Below are 23107 nucleotides of genomic sequence, written 5' to 3'. Positions count from 1 at the left end.
TCCCGTCAAGCAGTGCAGAGATGTCAACGATCTGGCAGCACGGCGTATCTGCTTCAATATGGTGGATGTGATTGGCAATGTGAGAAGATCTGATGCCTGCATAAATTTAGCATAAGGCTAAGACAACTCAAAGCTTGGAATATAATCTGCCACTATTCGACCAGTCGCGTATGTCTGCACATACCATATTCCGGTAATAATTGATCTGCTTTATCTAATCACTGCTGAACATCCATCAGATATGGTAATATCCATTTCACGAAGACACAGCCTGCAGAGCCGAAAAAGAAAACAGCCCCCTACGACCCCCTTAGAGATTCCTTTCCACATTTGCAAGCTCACCTTGCTGTGACAAACCCCACCAGCCAAACAATACTGGTAGAAGCAGGCTGCCGCGGGGGCTGCTTCCCTTCTGAGAAGCACTGATGCAATTCATTTTTCTTCAATAGGACTGAAAATAGCCAAAGAAGAAAAGATGTTTACACACACATTGTGAAGAACTGACTGCTGGGATGTCTTCTTTTCCGTAGGGAAGTAAACATGAACCTATTTTAGTGAGACAGAAATATATGGGTGGTAGGTGGACCTTATGATCCACTGCAGTGGGCGAAAATACATAAATCAACACTGCCTCAAGGCAAGCCCACCTCATAAGACATGGAACACAATGATGAATAGTCGCAGGGAAGAAAGGGGTTAAGTAAAGCCATGACCCTCTGACCTCTACAATCAACCCTTCCACCAATGACAAAGCTGGCCCTTTACAAAGCCCTATCAATCTGGCAGAACATTGCAGGCTGCAGCTTAGCCCAGCAAGGATTCTTATTTTTATGAACAGCAGAGACGAGACACAAGACTTCTGTTTCACGACCATTTCCTTCCGTTTTTTGATCTATATCAAGAAGGAAAAGAAAAGAAAATGATGGCTGCATGCTGCCAGAAAGCTCTGGACTCTTTAGATTCCTGCCCTTCCCTTTCGCCCCCCCCCCCCCCCCCCACACTAATCAACCAAAAATGCGGGAGGACAATAACCCCAATTAGTCAAATTCATCAACGGTCCATTATACACAGGCTGTATAGAAAGCAAAATGTTCACCTATAAGAGCAGACGTGACGGTTACGGAATTGAAATGCCAGCCATTGCTGACCTCAAACATGGCTTCTCCGAGATATTATACAATTGGTAAGGTGCAAATTTCGACTGCCTCCTTCTATGAGGATGTGTCGGATGCCAGCACCTTTCTGGTTACAGTAACCAGGCATCAATTGCTTTCCAATTACATAACCTTCCAGCTACAAGGCAGAGCCAAATCCAGCACACGCCTGGTGACATGTAAGCCCTGCGGAGCTGCAGATGGAGAAGACCTTCAGCATTTGGGGCATCTAAGGAGTCCATTTGGCATTTTCCATGGCGCGCTCGTTCCCCCATCCCATATACAACCCCAATATGCCGTCACATCCAACCCCACGTTTCCAGCCCCTGAATGTCAGCGGCTTTGACAATGCAGATACATGACAACCAATAAAATGCCCCCTGCTCCATACGACACATTGGATTACCTGTAGGAGCGCTCTCCCCGCACCGTGTGCTTCCTAAAAGGGATGATGCTTCCATTATCATGAATGATGTCGTGGTTGTTGTTTTCTCCATTTGGGGACAGCGTTTGGGTAGGACCCGGCATTGGAGCTGTCCCAGCAACTGGGGAGGAATTATTCAATAGGATTAAATTAAAAATAATAAAAAAAAGAAATGGCCGGCCGTGAAGAATGAGGCTTCTGGATAGCAGACCCCTTTTTTGCAGCTTGTAAGCTCCGGTTCGGCTGAGACCCTGCTGCTGCTGCTGCTGCCACGGATCTCCTTCTCTCTTCCTCCCTCTCTAGCTCTGTCTATAGCCTGACGTCAAAACAGCCTGGAGCAGCATCCTGATCACATGACTAGGTGCCTCACCATGGCAACCGGCTAACTCACCAGATCCCTGCAATCTAGTCCTTGAATCCACACTGATTGTCAAATAGAGGGATCCAAAATCAGAAGAGACACACACACAACATATGAGGGGAGCGCAAATGGCACACCAGCTTATAAAGCAGCAAGGATGAAAACAACATCCCCCTCCTCCCTGTCCTCCATCCCTACACACCCCTCAGACTCTTCCTCCTCCCTCCTCCCTGTGCTGCAGCTCAGGCAGCTTTTCCTCTCACCATTTCCTTTCACATGCAGCTGGGCACACAAAGCTCTATTCACTGCAAGACCCAGCAATGTGCAGCAAGCAGGGCTAGGGCTGGAAACCTCCTGGCCATGGCTCCATCCCTCCATACAGCACCATGGCAACGCTCCATCCCTGCATCAGAAATACAGCCCATAATAGGAGGAGAGGTACAGGGGCTGCAGTCTCCTCCGGGCCCATATCAGAATACTATTACTTAATAGTTAGGGGCCCACGAGCTTTACGTTGCCCACTGACTCCATATACCCCAACGTAAATGTGACAAACCAATACTGCAAACTCTCATATTTGCACTTGTTATAATTCATGTATACAATGCAGGCACCCAGCATACACATCCAATTAGAGAAGGTCTAGTATTTAACGCTGGCTTTTTACTGCGAGCAGAACATGCGACAAGCTCAATTAATCAGAGGGACGATATTTAACAATGCATTCATTGTACTGTGTTGGCATACAATTGTAGAAACGATCAGGAGACGACGCACCAATTATTCCTTCTTTACTAAAACAAGAGACGAAGATGAAGCACGCTCGCGGTATTGGGGGATATTGGACACAGAACCTTCTCTTATTCCCTATACCTGATCACTCACTCGCTCATGTCACCTGCATCTTAAAAACATCTCCAGAATTTGACCTTTTCTCACCTTTGAAACTGAATAAGAGCGCCAGTAAGAGTTCCTACATTCTCATCTGGACTACTGCAATTCTCTACAGATCACTCTCTCTCAGGCTGCTCTCACATTATCAGTATTTGGTCAGTAATTCACATCAGTCATGTTTAACCAAAACTAGGAGTGGGAAAATCAGAAGGAAAGTATAATAAAATCACGTGCACCACTTCTGCAGTTTTGACCCACTCCTGGTTTGGACTTACAAATACTGATGTGAAATACTGACCAAATACTGATTTTGTGAACGTGGCCTTACCAAACTTTCTCCTCTCCAATCCATCCTGAATGTGGCAGCCAGGGTCATATTTCAGTCCAGCAGCTACACCGATGCCTTCATCTTGTGCCAGTCATTGCACTGGTTGACCATCCACTACAGTACAATATAAGCACATTCCTCTTACCCACAAAGCTGTCCACAGTTCTACACCACCATAAATCTCGTCCCATATCTCTGTCTATCACCCTGCCCCTGCTCTCTGTTCTGCAACTAAGCCAAGACTAAGATCCTTCCATAATCCAATGTCTTTCCTTGTATATTGCGGCTAAAGGGTTTGTCTAGGGTTGAAACAACAAAACACTTATGGGTTCATCCAAAGCCTGTCCATTACCTGTGAGCATTTTTGCAGCTCAGCCTCATTCACGCTCATTAAAGTGAACTGCAATACTGGTCACAACCTGTAGACAGGTGTGGTGCAGTTTTTTTTTTTCTTAAAAAGGAGCCTGCCTAGCTTTGTAATATTATTAATCTTGGACTAGATCCACGATAGACATGTATATGGAACACTACTTTGAGATTAGCACATATCAGTAAGCATCTACTGATCATATCTATAGCATCAGGATAGTACATGATATTAGAACACATTATGACAATATGATAGATTCTAGTATAACATTGCCAGCACGCCTCATCTGGCCGGCAGACGAGTGCAGACCCTGGCATTCCATATGGTGAGCTCATGCTGTGTTCTGTTAGTAATAGGAGTGCAAGCGTGCGACTTCTGATATGAATTACAGCTACGTTCTATGCACGGGAATTATAATACCAATCTCACACTCTGCTAATATCTCCTGTTCAACGGAATCAGTCACTAGGTTTTGGCTACCCCATCTGAGAGCAGCATGATGTAGGGGTAGAAACATGTCACTTTTTGGGGCTGCTTGCTGCATATCCAGCAGTTCTCTGAATGCTTAGCGCTGTATACCCCCGCCCATACCACTGATTGGCAGCTTTCTGTAAAGTGGGGGCGGATTACACAGAGCTCATTAATATGGAGGACTAAATAGAAGGTCTACAAGTCCTCTAGTGATAAAATCATTATCAGCAGCAGATTATAAAAATTTAGCAAGGCAGCCCAGTAAGTGACACCTCACTGGAATCGGGGTCTGTCTCTACATTATACTGCTCTCAGATTAAGTGACAATGGCTGGTGATAAATTCCCTTTAGCAGTACCTTCATACACTTATTTTGCTATCGATTGCCAATAGACATTGGTACGCATCAGTGACATACCCAGCCTGGATTAACGGATTAATATTTTCAATTATGTCATGTTTTATGACCCTGCATATTAACAATGTGCTGCCGCGTCATTCAAAGTCTACAGACTAAGGCCTCTTTCACACTTCAGTCTTCTGCTGTGCGTCGTAGTGCAGTACAATGATGTATCGACGGACGTCACGAAAATAGTGAAAACCATGTGTGACACATCCAGTGTAATGACGGATGCTTCGTTTGTGTTGTTGCCACAATTTGAATGGAAAAATTCCGGGATAGAGAGAGAGATAGAGAGAAACTGTTTCCCAGACTTTGTAATCCTTCCGGGCATGCTCAGACGGAAAAAAACGTGATACGTCGCTGGATTCCTGTGTGTGACGCTCAGCGATGGATCCTGCGTCCATAGGCTTCCATTATAGCCGACGACTGACAGCGCAGGACCCGTCGCTGACAGATTTTCCGATGTGCAGAAAAAAACGTTCCTCTGAACATTTTCTCTCCACGACGGACCGCTATTTTCTGACGGATCCAGTGCATGACGGATGAAACGGATGGCCATCCGCCACAATCCGTCGCTAATACAAGTCTATGGGAAAATGCAGGGTCCTGCATTTTCAAACAGACGGAGTGCGATGTGACACAAAAAAAGGAAGTGTGAAAGTAGCCTGACACATCGGCCACGTGCAATGCTCAGCTTTCACTGACAGTTCTGTACATGCAGCCTTTTGTGTGGCCGATTGCTGCTCCGTGTAAATGGGGGACAAAAAGTATTCCGGTGATCAAGATTTTAGCCTTCAGAGCCCAGAAGTTATTAATTATTCTGTGGAAAATAGATACCGTAATTTGTTACAACCAGAATCCCCCTTATGGCTATGTTCATAGGTTGCGTTTTTGTTGCTTTTTTAATGAAAATTTTAAGGTATGTTTAAGCTGCTTACAAAAAGCCAATTTTGTTGTGTTGTTTTGCATATTGATAAAGTTCAGAGGCCCCCCAAAAAGCCCACTCTAACTACATTAGGTTTTCGCACCAAAAACCAGTATCAGTAGTTTTATACGGGTGAAAAAACACAACTACACTGAAAGAAGAAGTGACATGCTGCAGTTTCCAAAATCAGTCAGGAAAATAAAACCAAAGTGTGTGCATTAGGTTTCTGAAATCTCATAGACTTTGCTGGTACTATAAAAGACAATTTAAAATTTGCATAAAAAAACGCAATGTGTGAACATAGCCGTAAAAGAAACTTTGACATGTCACGGCTACAGTGCAATGACCACATGCATCTTGCATGTACTATATAACTATATCTGTAACCGTTTCAACATTTATGACCAAATATTTTACTAGCCAAACATATGGTAAAAAAAAAAGTCAGTAAACTTCAGGATACCAGAGCCTCAACTATATTGAAAAGTGCATTTTAAATGTCAACTCTTGCATGTTAAAGCAATATGTGTATAAGCAATTATATATATATTTTTTACACACATATATAAATATACATATTTATTTATATAACACCATTGATATATATATATATATATATATATATATATATATATATTTATTTATTATATATATATTTTTTTTTATTTATTATGAGCATATCCAGAATTTTATAAAGCATTTAATGAGTTCGACATGAAGAATGGCCATGGGTTTCTCTAGAGCATATGCCTTCAGCGTCACAGATGCTCGCAGGAGCTGCTACATGGACACAGCAGTCACAGTTGTGTCCACACGTTCACAGCTCTTTCCACTCAGGCTAAACGCCAGGCAGCAAGCATCTTTCACTGCATCTCCAGCTGGCAATGGTCTGCATAGGTCCTACTACAACAAGCCATGCTGTATTCGCCTGCCATGAATGACAAGAGTAGAGTGTGGCAAATCTGGAAAATGTGCAAATGTGTTCTCCCCTGTAGCCTGCTAATCTATTCAACTCCATACAGGAATAGGACTGTAAAGGGTTAGTCATACTGTCTCACTACTGACAGCCTCAAAGCTGAACGAGGCTAAAAGAATCATTTCTAGAATATTCGGCACTCATTACACTAAGGCTTCTTTCACACTTCCGTCGGCGCGACGTACCGACGGAAGTCTGTGAATTTGTGAGTGACGTCCGCTGCCCATAGTAAACTCCCAGGGAGGAGGGGGTGGAGTTCCGGCCGCGCATGCGCATTAAAAAATACAGGACACAACGTACGAAAAAACATTCCCTTGAACGTTATTTTCGATACAACGGCCCGCCAAATACCGACGCATCCAGAGCACGATGTATGGAACGTGTGTCCATACGTCGCGATGCGTCGGTAATACAAGTCTATGTGAAAAAAACGCATCCTGCGGGCAACTTTGCAGGATGCATTTTTTCCACAGAACGACGCATTGTGACGGTCTGCAAAAGACGGAAATGTGAAAGTAGCCTAAGTTCCATACATAATAATGTATCATTGATTAAAACAACACCACAGCTTTGCTCTATAAAATAAAGGCAGAGTCAATGAAAGAATGGAAACATTTCTGTTAGGCCATGTCATCTTTACTACATCAGGATACTATCCTGTTCGCACAAAATGTACAGCTCTTATATTGTGGCGTTATCCAGTCTTTGGATAGGCCACCACTGCCAAAACAATGCTGCATCCTCTTCAATGTTTTCAGCAATTGTTACCATCCACCTCTTGTCTCCCTTTTTCCTATAGTTAGTAAGCTTGCGAGCAGGGCCCTCACTCCTTTTGGTATCTATTTTAAACTGCGTTTTTTGTTACGCTGCACTGTCTATTGTCTGCACAAATCCCCTAAATAATTTGTAAAGCGCTGCGAAATATGCTGGCGCTATATAAATAAAATTATTATAGGTGTCAGACTGGTTTGTACTTTGCTGTGCCATACTTTTCATAGTTTTTTTTTTTTTTTTTACTTGTGGGAAGGTGTTGTCCCATTCACTAGAACTTACTCCGGTGGTTTTATTTCAGCGCTGTAGTGATGCCACTACTCTAAGTTTCCTGGCCCTAGTGTTATACTCACCAGCCATTGTCTTCAGCTCTTCCCAGGGCCGGTACAGTCCCGATCCGCCATTTTTTTACCGCAACTTCTGACTGACTGGAAGTCAAAGTGAATGGTCACAAACTCTCAGTCTAAGGCTACTTTCACACTAGCGTCGGGCTCGGCCCGTCGCAGTGCGTCGGGCCGAGGTCACCGACGCTAGCGTTGTCTCCGCCGCACAACGGGGGCAGCGGATGCATTTTTCCAGCGCATCCGCTGCCCCATTGTGAGGTGCGGGGAAGTGCGGGGAGGTGGGGGCGGAGTTGGATGGAAAAAGCGGACCATCGGGAGCAAAAAACGTTACATGTAACGTTTTTTGCTCCCGGCGGACCGCCACAACACGGCGCAACCGTCTCACGACGGTTGCGACGTGTGGCAATCCGTCGCAATGCGTCGCTAATGTTAGTCAATGGAGAAAAAACGCATCCTGCAAGCACTTTTGCAGGATGCGTTTTTTCTGCAAAACGACGCATTGTGACGGATTGCAGTTAATGCTAGTGTGAAAGTAGCCTAAGTCTTAAGGTACCGTCACATTAAGCGATGCTGCAGCGATATAGACAACGAGCCGATTGCTGCAGCGTCGCTGTTTAGGTCGCTAGGAGACGTCAGACACCTGCAACAGCAGAACGATGCAGGAGCGATTCAGTGACGTACTTATCGTTCTTGCTGGTTGTTCGCTCCAGTTCGCTCCATGAAGAAACATTGCAGGCATTGTTGCTTTTGCTGTCAAACACGACGATACACGCCGATCTGACGACCAAAAAAAGTTCTGGACTTCTAGCTCCGACCAGCGATATCACAGCGGAATCCAGATCGCTGCTGCGTGTCAAACACAACGAGATCGCTATCCAGGACGCTGCAACGTCACGGATCGTTGTCATTCTCATTGGAAAGTTGTTTAGTGTGAAGGTACCTATAGACTTACAATTAGTTGTGACTTTCGTCTCACCCAGAAAACACTGGAGCGATCAGGCAGGTCACAACCTGCAGATGACCAACCAGAACAGCGCCGTTAACAGATGGAGACATAGGGTGGTAAATATGGTAATATGTGCAGGGAACTTGCATTGGCACCACTCCAACCGCAAAATAAAAAAAAAAAAACTGCTGGAGTGGTTGCTTTAAATGGTGACAGAGCACTGTGTTCCGCAAAATACGTAGGCGAGGATGCGCTACCCAGGAAAACCAGTAAAAGGGGCAGAGGAGTCACAAAAATAAACCACAGCTGCATATTCTTCATTCCTAAGATCAACGAGGGTCCCAGAGGTCAATCCTTCACCAGTCATAAAGATGCTAAATGGGCCAGAATTCTTAATTTATGACAACAACAACAAAAAAAAACATTCTACACTACATGCCATGCTCCAGATTTGTTATACTTATTTGGCTCACTGAACAAAGTAGCATGGCGTAAATTGTAGGAAAACAGGCATAGCCTAAAAGGCAACAAGGTGCATCAAAACTGGCCACAAATTACTGTTGTAAAATAAGCCAACTAAGAATGGTGGCAAAGTGAAAAAATGGCCTAGTGTAAGGGCCAGCTTCATCAAGATGGCCGTTATTCACACTAGTCTTGATAAGGATCGGTGCTAGAGTCATGAAGAGGCGTATGCATGTGATGGAGCAGCATCTACTTGTGTGTGCACTTCGCCGCGAGTCCTACTCCAGCGCCTTGTCGTGCTCAAACGCCGCTGCTCGCCATGCACCCATTCCGCCACAGCTCCATCCATTTTGTCACAGCTGAAATGGCAATAGAATTACATAAGTGAAAAAAAAATGTTGGTGTAACTCTGAATTGTGTGACTTTTCAAAGCTTTTATGCCAGAATTCACACACTGTCAAAAATTAGATTCAGTAATTAGGTTTTTAGGCACTACTTTATTATTCAAAGGTAGGCAACAGCATGTAATAGTTTTAAAGAGACTGTTCACACAGGATGGCTTGTGCAAACCAAGTACAGTGGTACATAATGGTGGGGACAATCCTTTACACAAACCTTCCCACCTGCTTGTTTTCCATTTATCTTCTCCCTTCTTTGGCTCTATGAAGTGAGAGCTTTCAATCAAGAAAAGGGATGGGTAGAGATATAGTGGGGAAAAAAAGTATTTGATGCACTGCTGATTTTGCAAGTTTTCCCACCTACAAAGAATGGAGAGGTCTGTAATTTTTATCATAAGTACACTACAACTGTGAAATCTGTGAATCTAAAAATAAAAACACACAGAAAATCATATTGTATGATTTTTACATAATTAATTTGCATTTTACTGCACGAAATAATCCAATTACACAATAGAAAAACTAAAAATTAATATGTAGCACATAAAACTTTGTTTGCAATTACAGAGGTCAGACGTTACCAGTAGTTCTTAGCCAAGTTTGGCCATGGTGGAGAGGTTGGAGTGTAATTGAGTTTGTGGACAGGTGTCTTTTATACATGTAACGAGTTGAAACAGGTGTAATTAATACAGGTAATGAGTGTAGAGTAGGAGGGGTTCTAAGGCTACTTTCACACTAGTCCATCGGTACGGGCCGTCGCAAACCGTAGGCCCGACGGACAGTGTGTTAATATAGCACAACGTGGGCAGCGGATGCAGTTTTACAACGCATCCACTGCCCATTGTGAGTTGCGGGGAGGAGGGGGCGGAGTTCCGGCTGCGCATGCGCGGTCGAAAATGGCGGACCCGACACACAAAAAAAGTTACATGGAACGTTTTTTTGTGCCGATGGTCTGCCAAAACACGACGCATCCGTCGCACAACGAATGCAACGTGTGGCAATCCGTCGCAAATGCATCGCTAATGCAAGTCTATGGAGAAAAAACACATCCTGTGGGCAACTTTGCTGGATGCGTTTTTTCAACAAAACGACGCATTGCGACGGACGGCACCCGACGCTAGTGTGAAAGTAGCCTAAAAGAAAAACTAACCGGTCTGTGAGAACCAGAATTCTTGCTGGTTGGCAGGTGATCAAATACTTATTTCATGCAATAAAATGCAATTTAATTATTTAAAAATCATACGTGATTTTCTTTTAGAGTCTGTCTTGCAGTTGAAGTGTATCTACGATAAAAATTCCAGACCCCTCTATTCTTTGTAGGTGGGAAAACTGAGCTGGAAGATGTACAAGAAAAGCAAAGAACTCTCCAAACTGACTTAATACAGTCTCTGACTTCTATTCATACATTATTCATTACTTTGCACAGAAATAGATTTTAGTACTGCAAGCAAATAAAAATAGTAGAAGATAGCAAATTTATTAAAGGGAATATGTCAGCAGTTTTTTGCTATGTAGGCTGAGAGCATCCTGATGTAGGGGCAAAGAGATTGAGTCGAGAAATGTATCACTTACTGGGCTGTGTGTTGTGGTTTTATTAAAATGAATGTATTATCAGCAGGAGATTACTATAGGAATAGATGCCTCGTATTTTCTAGTCAACGATTCTGTGTAACCCCCACCACTGATTAGCAGCTTTCTGCCAATGTACACAAAGCTAACAATCAGTAATGTGGGCGGGGTTATACTGGGCTCAGTATTAAGAGAACTGCTAAACCTGCTGCTTACAGATTTCCTGAAAAACTTCAGTTAATAAAACATCTCGTAGCTTTGTAGAGGTTGTGGACTGCATTTTTTCACTAACTGCATATACAAGACAAGCTTCTAGTTGTAGAGATGGATAACTTGCTGGATGTAATTCAGCATACGGAGGATTCCAATAATGTGGTGACTTAATATGTTATAGGCAGAAAGCACAATTCACGTCCTGGAGAGGCCGTATATACAGATATCCTGATATGTGAAAAATCAGAACCTGATTGATTTGAATGAAGCTGAGAGTAATGACAGCATTAAACAACGGCTGAAAACTGGGGCAAAGTGAGGTTATGACTGCTGGGCTCCTCGCATTATTAAATAACCTCTACCATGAAAACTTTTATCCTCTTAATATATTGCAATCAACATATTACGGCATATAGCACTGTGTATTTACAATTGCTCATTTTGCCTTTCTAACCAGTAAATTCTTCTCTTTTCTCTGCTCCATGTAGAAACAGGAAGCCTCTTGTCCCTGCAGAAATCAATATCCTCTTCAACTCCTGACCCAGCTGCTCCACCCCAACCACTGACTTTTGCTCTGACTGATGAGTCACACAGGGAAAATTGACCTCCTGTTTCTATATAGAGCTTAGAAGGATTTAGCTAGTTAGTTTTTAATTACATGAAGTCATAGGACTAATGGAAAACAGGAGAATGAGCTGGGTCGAAAGGCAAAATAAACAATTAGCCTTTTTAAGTGGCACCAGCCAGGTACTGCAGATCAGCCCCTATTAAAATGATAGGAGTTAATTTGCAATACCCGACAGGGGCCACTAAACCGTGTGAGGAAGCAGTGGTGCACCATTCTGTACATGTTTTACAACCGGCCATTGCCAGTGATGATTTTGATGTGCAAGGGTAAAGATAGATCACCAATAACAAAGTGGAGAAAAATAATTTTACACTGGCCATACAATGAAAAAAAAAAATGTCCAAAACAACTATTTCTACTGCCACAGCCATTTCTTGAGGTGGTCAGCCATGCATGCCCAAATAGCCATGTATAATGCTCAGCCAATTGTGTATGGCTTACTATGGGAAGTAAAGACATTGGCCATCCAGGGAGAGTTAGGAACCCGCCTTACACATTTTATATTGGTCAGCCAATCCTGCAAATATTTGTCAGGAGTGTCCAGATATAAACTATGTAAGGCCAACTTAAAGCTCCACATGGTTTATGGGAGGAAACGTTCAGAGGGCTGCAGCCCCTTCATTGTATATACTGCATGTGCCACAAAGGAAAGACAAGGGATGGCTGTAATATAAATAAAAGCAGGGGGTCCCAGTAGTCAGACCCCCACTGATCAGACATTCATGACACATTAATCTGCCTTAGAAGTACTTGGTGGGAAAATCCTTTTTCCCTTGCAGTCAGTCTCACAGCAATTTTCTTTCATTTGTGCACCATGTATGTGACTGAGTCATAGTATCACCGCTGACTTGGAGCCAGTACACACAATGTTATTTTATATGGCTACGTCAGCAGATATTCTGGCAGACTGGTTCTGTGATCTAATCCAGGCACTATCCTCACATGTTACACTACTGCAGGAGGGGCATTTACAGAACACGCACACTGCAAAGTCACTACCACCTTCACCTTACAGGATTTGATTTTATAAACTCTTGAGTTCATTTAAATGTGGCTTATGTATAAAAAGAAGCTGTACAACTATCAAATCTGGAGAAAGAAAACAGCAGAAAAGTGACTGGCCCGATAAAGGCACTGCTGGATTAATGAATTCATCTTCTATCACCAGCAATGCTACTCCTGCCAGGGACTGGAGTCCATTTCTGCCTAATTTATACTACAAAGGTGGAATAACTTCATGAATTTGCCAGGCTGGCCTCACAAACTGGACCCACTTTGGTAAAGCTGGCCGGGACTGGCATAAAAATGCACAAAATTTTGGTGCAACTTTGAGGTACGCAAAAAATTGCAACATTTCAAGGTATTTTATACCAGAATCGGGCACGGAGTCTATTCATGCCAGAATTATAATTAAATTCCACCAAATTTCTGTTGTTCCTGATGGTAAGAATTGTATAACAAATATTACTTCATAAACCCTCTTTAAAGAAGCACTCCCACAACATTTGCTTCTGTAGTAAATGTGTGAAGGCATATAATATAGAGCGAGTGTAGTAATATACTCACCTGTCACCGCCGCTCCGATATCCAGCGCCATTCTGCTCCGCTGCTCACTGATGTCACTGATTCTGACTAGCCGGCTCCTTCTCTTCTATGCGCTATGCAGGAGTCGGAAGTCAAATTTACAATGAAAGCCTATGGAGACTCGTTCAGACTTTCATTGTAAAACAACTTCCGTGTCACACAGTGACCGGGCCAGTCTACAGAGTGACCACGTCAGTGAGCAGCGGAGAAGAATGGTGCTGGGTCCTGGAGAAAGCGGTGCTAGCGGAGTAGATTACCGGTACTCACACCACATTTCATGCATATACACACATCTACTATATAGAAATTGTTGTGGGAGTGTTTCGTTAATCATATATTTAGTGGTTAGGGCTAATACATGCAAGTGTTTAATAACAGTGATAAACCGTCAATTATTAATATAGCATGCCTTCATGTCATTGTCACAGGCCGAGGTAATGGGGGCATTCCCATCGCAAAGATCCTATCGCAATATGTTGCAGGTGTAATAATATTAGCAAATACCTCCAATTAGAAATGTAGTATACTGCAGTTTTTCTAATTCACTATATCTCTTTCCTCATGTGCGGGCATTGTAGGACCTTAGGTATCCATGGTTACAACCACTAGCAACTATCTTACTAACAGTCACTTCATCAGTATATGTAACCATGGATACTTAAGGTCCTGCAATGCACATGAGGAAAGAGACATAGCGAATATAAATAAAAACTATACTACATTTCTTATTGGAGGTATTTGATATTATTACTATTACACTTACTACGTATTGGGATATGATCTTGGAGATAGGAATACCCCTTTAAACTTAAAGGGTATATTCCCACGGTCAGGAATTGCTGCAGGTTTGAAGATGCGTACTTATGTAGCGTCAAAACCGCAGCGGCCAGATGTTACAGCATAGTGGACTATACGTGCACAGACGCCCGCGGCTCACCTGTGGAGACGTACATGTGGTGCGTCTTTCCAGACCGCAGCATGTCTATTTTTCTTGCAGATCTGCAAAAAAAATTTCACCCGTACAATGTATTCCGCACGGTTCAATGATCACGAGTATTCACCTGCGTTCAATTGCCGGCAGCACTTTGGAGGTAGAAAACATGTGCTGCGTCCAAAGCACTGCCACTTCTGGATCGCGTGCCCCCAGCCAAAGGGAACTTGTCAGCTCACTCATGTTGCCCAAACCATGGCCAGCATGAATCACAGTTTGGGCTGCATAATTGCAGCCAGGTATATTTTTCTTTGAAAGGCTCTGGCATTCCAGAGAAAATAGAATTAATTGGAGTACTGACAATTTCTGTACATTGGAACGAGATATACTGACACTGTATAAGCAATTAATCATTCCTCATAACCTCAGCACCTATGCAGTCAGAAACAAAGAGCTATGCTCAGAACTTTTATTAGAAAAATTGTGAACAAAGGAAAAGAAAGGTTGTCTTCCATCACAATTTCTCAGCATATCTACAAACTAGAAGATGAAAGTGTAAGGGGGAGGTGCACTAGTTAAAAAAAAAAAAAGAAAAAAGAAGTGTTAAACATTTGCACCCCCTATGCACATTGATAAACATGATCACCTATGGACCGAAGCTGCTTCTCCATTCTGATGCAATGGTTCCTGGTCAGGCTCCTGGGTTCATTAATAAAGTTTTTTTCGAGACTAATGGACAACTTTTTTATTTAATCTTTAATTAGGTTATTCATACAATTTCCACTTTGTTCCTATTGTGGGGTTCACTGCTGGTGCACTTCTAAAGTCATCACTGCGTACAAGTGTATGTGACATACTTTTAAAACATTGTCCAAGACCTTTTTTTTTTTTTTTAACGATGGTCCTAAAAATTAACAGGCAGGTAGTTGCTAACAGAGGCAGCAAGCTGTCCGTTTTACCTGGCGCCGGCTGGCTCAAAGTGCTCAGTGATCGCTCTTGACAGAAAACAGCTGATCTAGGTTAACAGAGCAGCTCCTCTTCTGGGCTCCATTATCGACAGGGCGCGAGTGTCGACATCATGCTTATTGACAGCCGGCTCCTCGCTGTTAGGCAGTGGGGAGGCGGCTGCCAATCAGTATGGCTTGTGAAGTCACACCACTTCAGCATAGCAGAGTGTAAGAGAAGCAGCTGCTCTGTCGATATGATGTCACTGGATCACTGGCAGGAGCGGTCTGTGACTGCTATGTGCCGGCAGAGATCGGCACCAGGCACAGCAGGAAGGTAGCAACTACAGGGCTGTTGGTTCTTAGGCCCATAGTAAAAAAAAAATGAAATAGTCCTGGATAACCCCTTTAAATGTTTTCACATTTTTGGGTTTTAATATGCTTGTATGTGAATAACACATGCTACGTGTAGTTACCAGTTAGGTTCCTGGAATTATGGATCACAGGAGTGGTAGTGAGGCTCTCCCATCAGCTACTCAGAATTGGCAACTTGCATTACATACCAAGGGATGGGCATGTGAGCAATGGAAACTGGGTTTACTATTTATAAAATAAACTAACACTGTGATGCATCATAGTGAATACAAGAAAAAAATAGTATTTCTTCTAAAAGAATGTTCCCACCAGTCACCAGGGAGTTGTGATATAAAGTTGTGTGCAGAAAGAAAAAGCATTTTATACGGTTCTAAAAACTGAAAAGGTGTAACAAATTTATGCTGGAAAATATGTAAACTAGTCACACACCCATTAGTAAAAAGTGATGCAGACGACGCACCACCCTGTGACTTCATCACTGCTGCATTTAACACTGATGGGTTTTACAAGACACTTAAGGAATTGCTCAGCGATTATGTAACAAAATGCTAACATGATACTGCTAAGACTTAAGACCGGCAGGAATGGAAAGCAAGGTGTATGCACCTACAACATTCATCTACTTTAAAGGGAATGTGTCCAAAAAAAACAACCAAATGTTTAAATCAAGTTTTTAAATGATAAAAGATATTTTCTGTTTAACTTTTTCATATCACAATTTGTGTGAAATTTTGCATTTTTTTTTGGCCAAATATTAAGCTCTCACTGTGTAGTAATCACTTTTTTGCAGTTATCTTATTATCAATACAGGCAGAATTACAATAAAAGATAACATAACATCTTAACATAATGGACAACAAAATATTCCGCATTCAGAATGGGTAATGGATACAGCTAACCCTCCACTTCACCTTCCTATGCAATGACTGTTGCCAAGCTCGCAGCATGCTTAGAAAGCTCACCCACAGAAATTAATGACCTCTCTACTGCTGGTCCATGAAGTAGCTGAAGAGCAGAGATAACAGAGGCAAAGGAAGTAGGGCAGAACTTATAAATCAAGCAAATAAAACTTACTTCACCATCTGGGTTTAAATATTAAAAATGCTATAGCAGATACATTCCCTTTAAGTATTGAGCACCAGTTCCAAGGTAAAATGCCAGAAATTACTTAGCATTTAAACATTTTATGACAGACTTTTTTATTTTATTTTATTAGAAATATATTTTTAAATCACCACTCAAATCTAACTGGTTTCTAACTTTGCAAAAACTCAATTTCAGCCTAATCAATTATTTTTTATAGATTTCCTTTATGCAAATCCATCAAAACAGCAGCTGACCAGCAGCCACTTCGCTTGAGTCAGGAAAGGGTATTTAAAAAAAAATTGTAGTCACTTGTCCCTCGGTCCGGTGGTCTCCCTCCAGCTCCCAGCATCTTTGGCACTGTCTTGTCATTGTAATGTTATGACAACATGTGGCTTAGTCAGCGCCATGGATGAGCAAGAGGAAGAAACCAAACAAGATAGTAGAAGAGGCCGGACAGACAGAATACCATAGCAGCAGGGCTAAACTGCAAGAGTCCGTGTGAGTAGAATGTATTTTGTTTTAGCCATATTTACTATGTTCTTTACCTGGATCACAAATATTATTAAAGTCCACCATTACTATTTGAGGTATATCCAGCCAATTTCCAAGTTTTCCTATTATTCTCTTGAGAGGGATGTTAGAATACGGTGGTGGGGGAGGGGACTAAATCACTACAATAATGCATTTGAAGTGGGATTTAGTGTACTGCAACCCAACAAACCTCCCCTCATCATCTTTAAAGGCGTCCATATATTTAAAGGGGATACTCTCATACACCAGGAGACCAACTTCTCTTGAATAATTAGAGGACTTGGATGGCAGAGTTCATTTTCCTAATATACTCAAAGATTGTATGACTTTTAGAACGGTCTCTCCGGCCACAAATGTCCCAAGAGAAGAATGTGACTGTTAGCCCCATGTTGTAAGCATAATATATGCAGTGTAAGATGGACGTCGGACAGGTCCTCTAGGGGAGAAACGGTCATGGCCGAAAGTGTTGACACCCTTGAAATGGTTCCAGAAAATGAAGTATTTCTCCCAGACATTTATTTATTTATTTTTTTAACTCAAATAAATTTTTATTAAGAATAACATTACAATTGACATATTACATTCTTGTTTTCAATACAAAGTTTTCCCCCCAAACGAACCCCCGCAATCCCAACTTATCCCGCCCCCTCCCAGTAAGACAGCCCACCTTGTTTAATAACTCCACCATCAAATCTATAGGATGACTATCCCCTCAGTAAGGACTGTAGGCCACATGTTATGTTTTCACCAATTCAGGGCCTTGATTCACCCGTTCTCTATAACGAACCTATCCCATGGCAAGCCACGGAGACCACAATTTATCGAACATTTCAATTTTCCCTCTTTTCTAATAAAACTCCTTTTCCAGTATCAGGCCCTGCTTCACATATTGGAGGAATTCTCTTCTTGAAGGCGGTTCGTCCTTAATCCAATTTTGCGCTATTACCTTCCGGGCCATATACAGCAATCTGGCAATAGCTGTCTTCAGGTTGTTATCCACTCCAATCTCATCCACGCACCCCAACAAGCACACCATCGGGTCCCTTGGCACCGTGCATCTGTATGCTCCTTCCACACGACTCAAAACTACCAATCAAAAAGCAGCCAGTCTCGGACACGTCCACATCATATGAAATATATCTGCATCTGTAGATTTACACCTCGGGCACTCAGAATCATCATGCAAACCTGCCTTATATAACACCTTTGGAGATTTGTAAACTCTGTGTATTACATAAAGCTGTGACAGCCTATACGGTTCGCTCAGAGACAGCCGTAGAACCCACTCCAGCACCGACTCCCAAGTTTCATTCTCCATTGGGCCCAGATCCCTCTCCCACTTAGCTCTCGCCAGTATTGGAAACCTTAATAGGAAAGTGTACAGCAAGTCTTTATAAAGAGTGGAAATAACCCCCCCAGTAGTCCCTTCACCACACACATACTCTAACACTATATCCCTTTGAATTCTGATGCCTCCGTCCCTATTCTGAGCTCCAAATGCGTGTCTCATCCGCAAATACTGATATTTCCCCGCAGACCCGAGATCAAATTCCACCTGCAATTGGGAAAAGGATTTCAACTCTCCCTGCTCAATTATCTGATAGACATATTGAATCCCCTTGGCCTGCCATTCTGGTAGTACCCCCAGTGCAACAAACTCCTGTAAATTATTATTATGCCATAATGGGGAGAAACTGGTCAGACCCGTAATCCCATGTATATGTTTCAGTCTACCCCACAGCTTACATATCAATAACATAGTCGGATACAATTTCCCCAAAGCCCCCAGGGATCCATCCTCCAGACATTGTACTGCTGGCCTTCTTCTCCCAGACAATTAATGCAATTACACATGTTTATTTCCTTTGTGTGTATTGGAACACAAAAAAAGAGGGAAAAGGGCAAATTGGCCATCATTTGACAAAACCCCCAAAATGGGCTGGACAAAATTAACCCCTTAAGCCCCAAGGACAGTGGTAACATTTCTTTGGTAAGACTTGTGGTTATTTGTAAAAAAAAAAAAAAAAAAAGGACATTTGGCAAAAATTTTGAAAATTTCGCAATTTTCCAACTTTGAATTTTTATGCCCGTAAATCACGGAGATATGTCACACAAAATGCTTAATAAGTAACATTTCCCACATGTCTACTTTACATCAGCACAATTTTGGAACCCAAATTTTTTTTTGTTAGGGAGTTTGTAAGGGTTAAAAGTTGACCAGCAATTTCTAATTTTTACAACACCATTTTTTTTTTAGGGACCACATCACATTTGAAGTCACTTTGAGGGGTCTATATGATAGAAAATAACCAAGTGTGACACCATTCTAAAAACTGCACCCCTCAAGGTGCTTAAAACCACATTCAAGAAGTTTATTAACCCTTCAGATGTTTCACAGGAATTTTTGGAATGTTTAAGTAAAAATGAACATTTAGCTTTTTTTCACACAAAATTTACTTCAGCTCCAATTTGATTTATTTTACCAAGAGTAACAGGAAAAAATGGACCCCAAAAGTTGTTGTCTAATTTGTCCTGAGTACGCTGATACCCCATATGTAGGGGGAACCACCGTTTGGGCACATGACAGAGCTCGGAAGGGAAGGAGCGCCATTTGGAATGCAGACTTAGATGGATTAGTCTGCAGGCGTCACATTGCATTTGCAGAGCCCCTGATGTAACTAAACAGTAGAAACCCCCCACAAGTGACCCCATATTGGAAACTAGACCCCCCAAGGAACTTATCTAGATGTGTTGTGAGAACTTTGATCCCCCAAGTGTTTCACTACAGTTTATAACGCAGAGCCGTGAAAATAAAAAATCATTTTTTTCCCACAAAAATGGTTTTTGAAGCACTGCTAATCCTTTGTATGGAAACAATCGAGATCTAGAAACTACAGTCTAAAATAAGATCTTTGAAAGGATAATCCGTCTCGGAACACTCTGCATTGGGTATGTAACAACTACAGGTATCTGCCAGCTGGTGTGTCAGGTACACGACACCTGCCGTCCGTGTGTATGAACCAGCAGATGTCTGCTGAGATGACGTCCGTCCAGGCTCACCTCCCGATATGGAAGTGAACATATCCAGATTATGTTTGGAACATTATGGTTAAAATAGTGCTAAAATACATAAATAAATAAACTGTGGTGTCATTTCTTTGTCCTCTACTTCAGATTACTGCTACTAATGATTCAACAGGTTACTAAAGAGGACTGCTTTGCCCAAGTCAGCTTTGCATCCTCAGCCAGGAACAGACTATAAAGGCATGACTCAGAACTGTATCTTCGGTTACATTCCCGCTATGACTTTTGGTGAGTTTTTGACAGTGTATATTTTCGTTGGGCAAAAAAAATGCAACATTTTAACCCCTTCACCCCGAAGCCTGTTTTCAACTTCCTGACCATGCCATTTTTTTCAATTCTGACCACTGTCACTTTATGAGGTTAGAACTCTGGAATGCTTCAACGGATCCTGGTGATTCTGAGAGTGTTTTCTCGTGACATATTGTACTTTATGATAGTGGTAAAATTTCTTTGATATGACTTGCGTTTGTGAAATAAAAAACAGAAATTTGGCGAAAGTTTTGAAAATTTTGCAATTTTTAAACTTTTAGTTTTTATGCCCTTAAATTAGAGAGAAAAATATCATACAAAATAGTTAATAAATAACATTTCCCACATGTCTGACTTACATTAGCACAATTTTGGAAACAATTTTTTTTGTTAGGAAGTTATAAGGGTTAAAAGAGTTGACCAGCGATTTCTCATTTTTACAACAAAATTTGCAAAACCATTTATTTTTTAGGGACCACCTCACACTTGAAGTGACTTTGAGGGGCCTATATGACAGAAAATGCCCAAAAGTGACACCATTCTAAAAATTGCACCCCTCAAGGTACTCAAAACCACATTCAAGAAGTTTATTAACCTTTCAGGTGCTTCACAGGAATTTTTGGAATGTTTAAAAAATATTGAACAGTTAACTTTTTTTCACAAATTTTTTTACTTCAGATACAATTTGTTTTATTTTACCAAGGGTAACAGGACAAATTGTACAACAACTTTTGTGGTCCAATTTTTCCTGAGTACGCGGATACCCTATATATGGGGGTAAACCACTGTTTGGGCGCATGGCAGAGCTCGGAAGGGAAGGAGCGCCGTTTCACTTTTCAATGCAAAATTGGCTGGAATTCAGATCGGAACCCATGTCGTGTTTGGAGAGCCCCTGATGTGCCTAAACAGTGGAAACCCCCCACAAGTGACCCCATTTTGAAAAGAAGAACCCTAAGGAACTTATCTAGATGTGTGGTGTGCACTTTGAACCCCCAATTGTTTCACTAAAGTTTAGAATGTAGAGCCGTGAAAATTAAAAAATAATTTATTTTCCACAAAATGATCTTTTAGCCCGCAATTTTTTATTTTCCCAAGGGTAACAGGAGAAATTGGACCCCAAAAGTTGTTGTCCAATTTGTCCCGAGTACGCTGATACCCCATATGTGGGGGGAACCACCGTTTGGGCGCATGGCAGAGCTCGGAAGGGAAGGAGCACTGTTTTGCAATGCAGACTTTGATGGAATGGTCTGCGGGCGTCACGTTGCGTTTGCAGAGCCACTGATGTACCTAAACAGTGACCCCATATTGGAAACTAGACCCCCCCCCTAGGAACTTATGTAGATGTGTTGTCAGAGCCATTGTTGTCCAATTTGTCCTGAGTACGCAGATACCTCATATGTGGTGGGGAACCACTGTTTAGGCGCACGGCAGAGCAAGGGAGGGAAGGAGCACCATTTTACTTTTTGAACGCAGAATTGGCTGGAATTGAGATCGGACACCATGTCGCATTTGAAGAGCCCCTGATGTGCCTAAACAGTGGAACCCCCCCAATTCTAACTCCAACCCTAACCCCAACGCACCCCTAAGCCTAATCCCAGCCATAACCCTAACCACACCCCTAACCCGAACACACCCCTAACCCTAATCTCAACCCTAACCATAACCCTGACCACACCCCTAACCCCAACACACCCCTAATCTCAACCCAAACCATAACCCTAACCACACCCCTAACCCTGACACACCCCTAACCCCAACCGTAAACATAATCCAAACCCTAACTTTAGCCCCAACCCTAACTCTAATGGGAAAATGGAAATAAATACATATTTTAAATTTTGTTATTTTTCCCTAACTAAGGGGGTGACAAAAGAGGGTTTGATTTACTATTTATAGCGGGTTTTTGTTTGGCAGCTGTCACACGCTAAGGGACGCTTTTTATTGCAAAAAAAGTTTTTTGCATCACCACATTTTGAGAGCCATAATTTATCCATACTTTGGCCGACAGTGTCATGTGAGGTCTTGTTTTTTTGCAGGACAAGTTGCCGTTTTTATTGGTACCATTTTTGGGCACATGACATTTTTTGATCGCTTTTTATTCTGATTTTTGGGAGGCAGAGTGAACAAAAACCAGCAATTCATGAATGTCTTTTGGGGGTGGCATTTATACCGTTAAATGTTTGGTAAAATTGATACAGCAGTTTTATTCTTCGTGTTAGTACGATTATAGCGATACCTCATTTATATTTTTTTTTATGTTTTGGCGCTTTTACACAAAACTATTTTATATAAAAAAAATTGTTTTTGCATCGCTTTATTCTGAGAGCTATAACTTCTTTTTCTGCTGATGACGTGGCTTTTTTTTGCGTGACAAGATGAGGTTTTCAGCGGTGCCATGTTTATTTATATCCGTCTTTTTGATCACATTTGATTGCACTTTTTGTTCGGCAGTATGATGATAAAGCATTGTTTTTTGCCTCGTTTTTTATTTATTTTTTTTTGCAGTGTTCACTGAAGGGGTTAACTAGTGGGATACTATATAGAGCGGGTCGTTATGGACGGGGCGATACCAAATATGTGTACTTTTATTGTTTGTTTTTTTTATTTACATAAATAAATGGATTTATTGGAAAATATTTATTTATTTATTTTTTCTTTATGTGGGGATTTTTTTTTTTTATACATTC

General features: G+C 41.9%; 1 protein-coding gene across 3 annotated transcripts in view; it reads right to left on the bottom strand.

Moving 5' to 3' along the window:
* Window positions 1-23107, bottom strand: part of MAPRE2 (microtubule associated protein RP/EB family member 2) — a 197165-nt gene that overhangs the window by 110705 nt on the left and 63353 nt on the right. Inside the window, exon 1 of one of the 3 annotated variants that reach the window (XM_077270454.1) lies at window positions 2203-2341. The exons of 1 other annotated variant lie outside the window; for it this stretch is intronic. Coding sequence is in view for 1 of the 2 variants with exons in the window: in XM_077270452.1 (XP_077126567.1) it covers window positions 1561-1682 (122 nt within the window). In the remaining variant the exon portion in view is untranslated. Of the gene's footprint in view, window positions 1-1560; window positions 2342-23107 lie in introns of those variants that run through there. One more of the 3 variants, XM_077270452.1, reaches the window with a different exon arrangement.

The sequence above is a fragment of the Ranitomeya variabilis genome, chromosome 6 (assembly GCF_051348905.1).
Source record: "Ranitomeya variabilis isolate aRanVar5 chromosome 6, aRanVar5.hap1, whole genome shotgun sequence".
In the NCBI taxonomy this organism is placed as follows: Eukaryota; Metazoa; Chordata; class Amphibia; order Anura; family Dendrobatidae; genus Ranitomeya; species Ranitomeya variabilis.
Note: the sequence above shows the minus strand (reverse complement) of the source record. Positions and strands in the feature narration are given on the sequence as shown.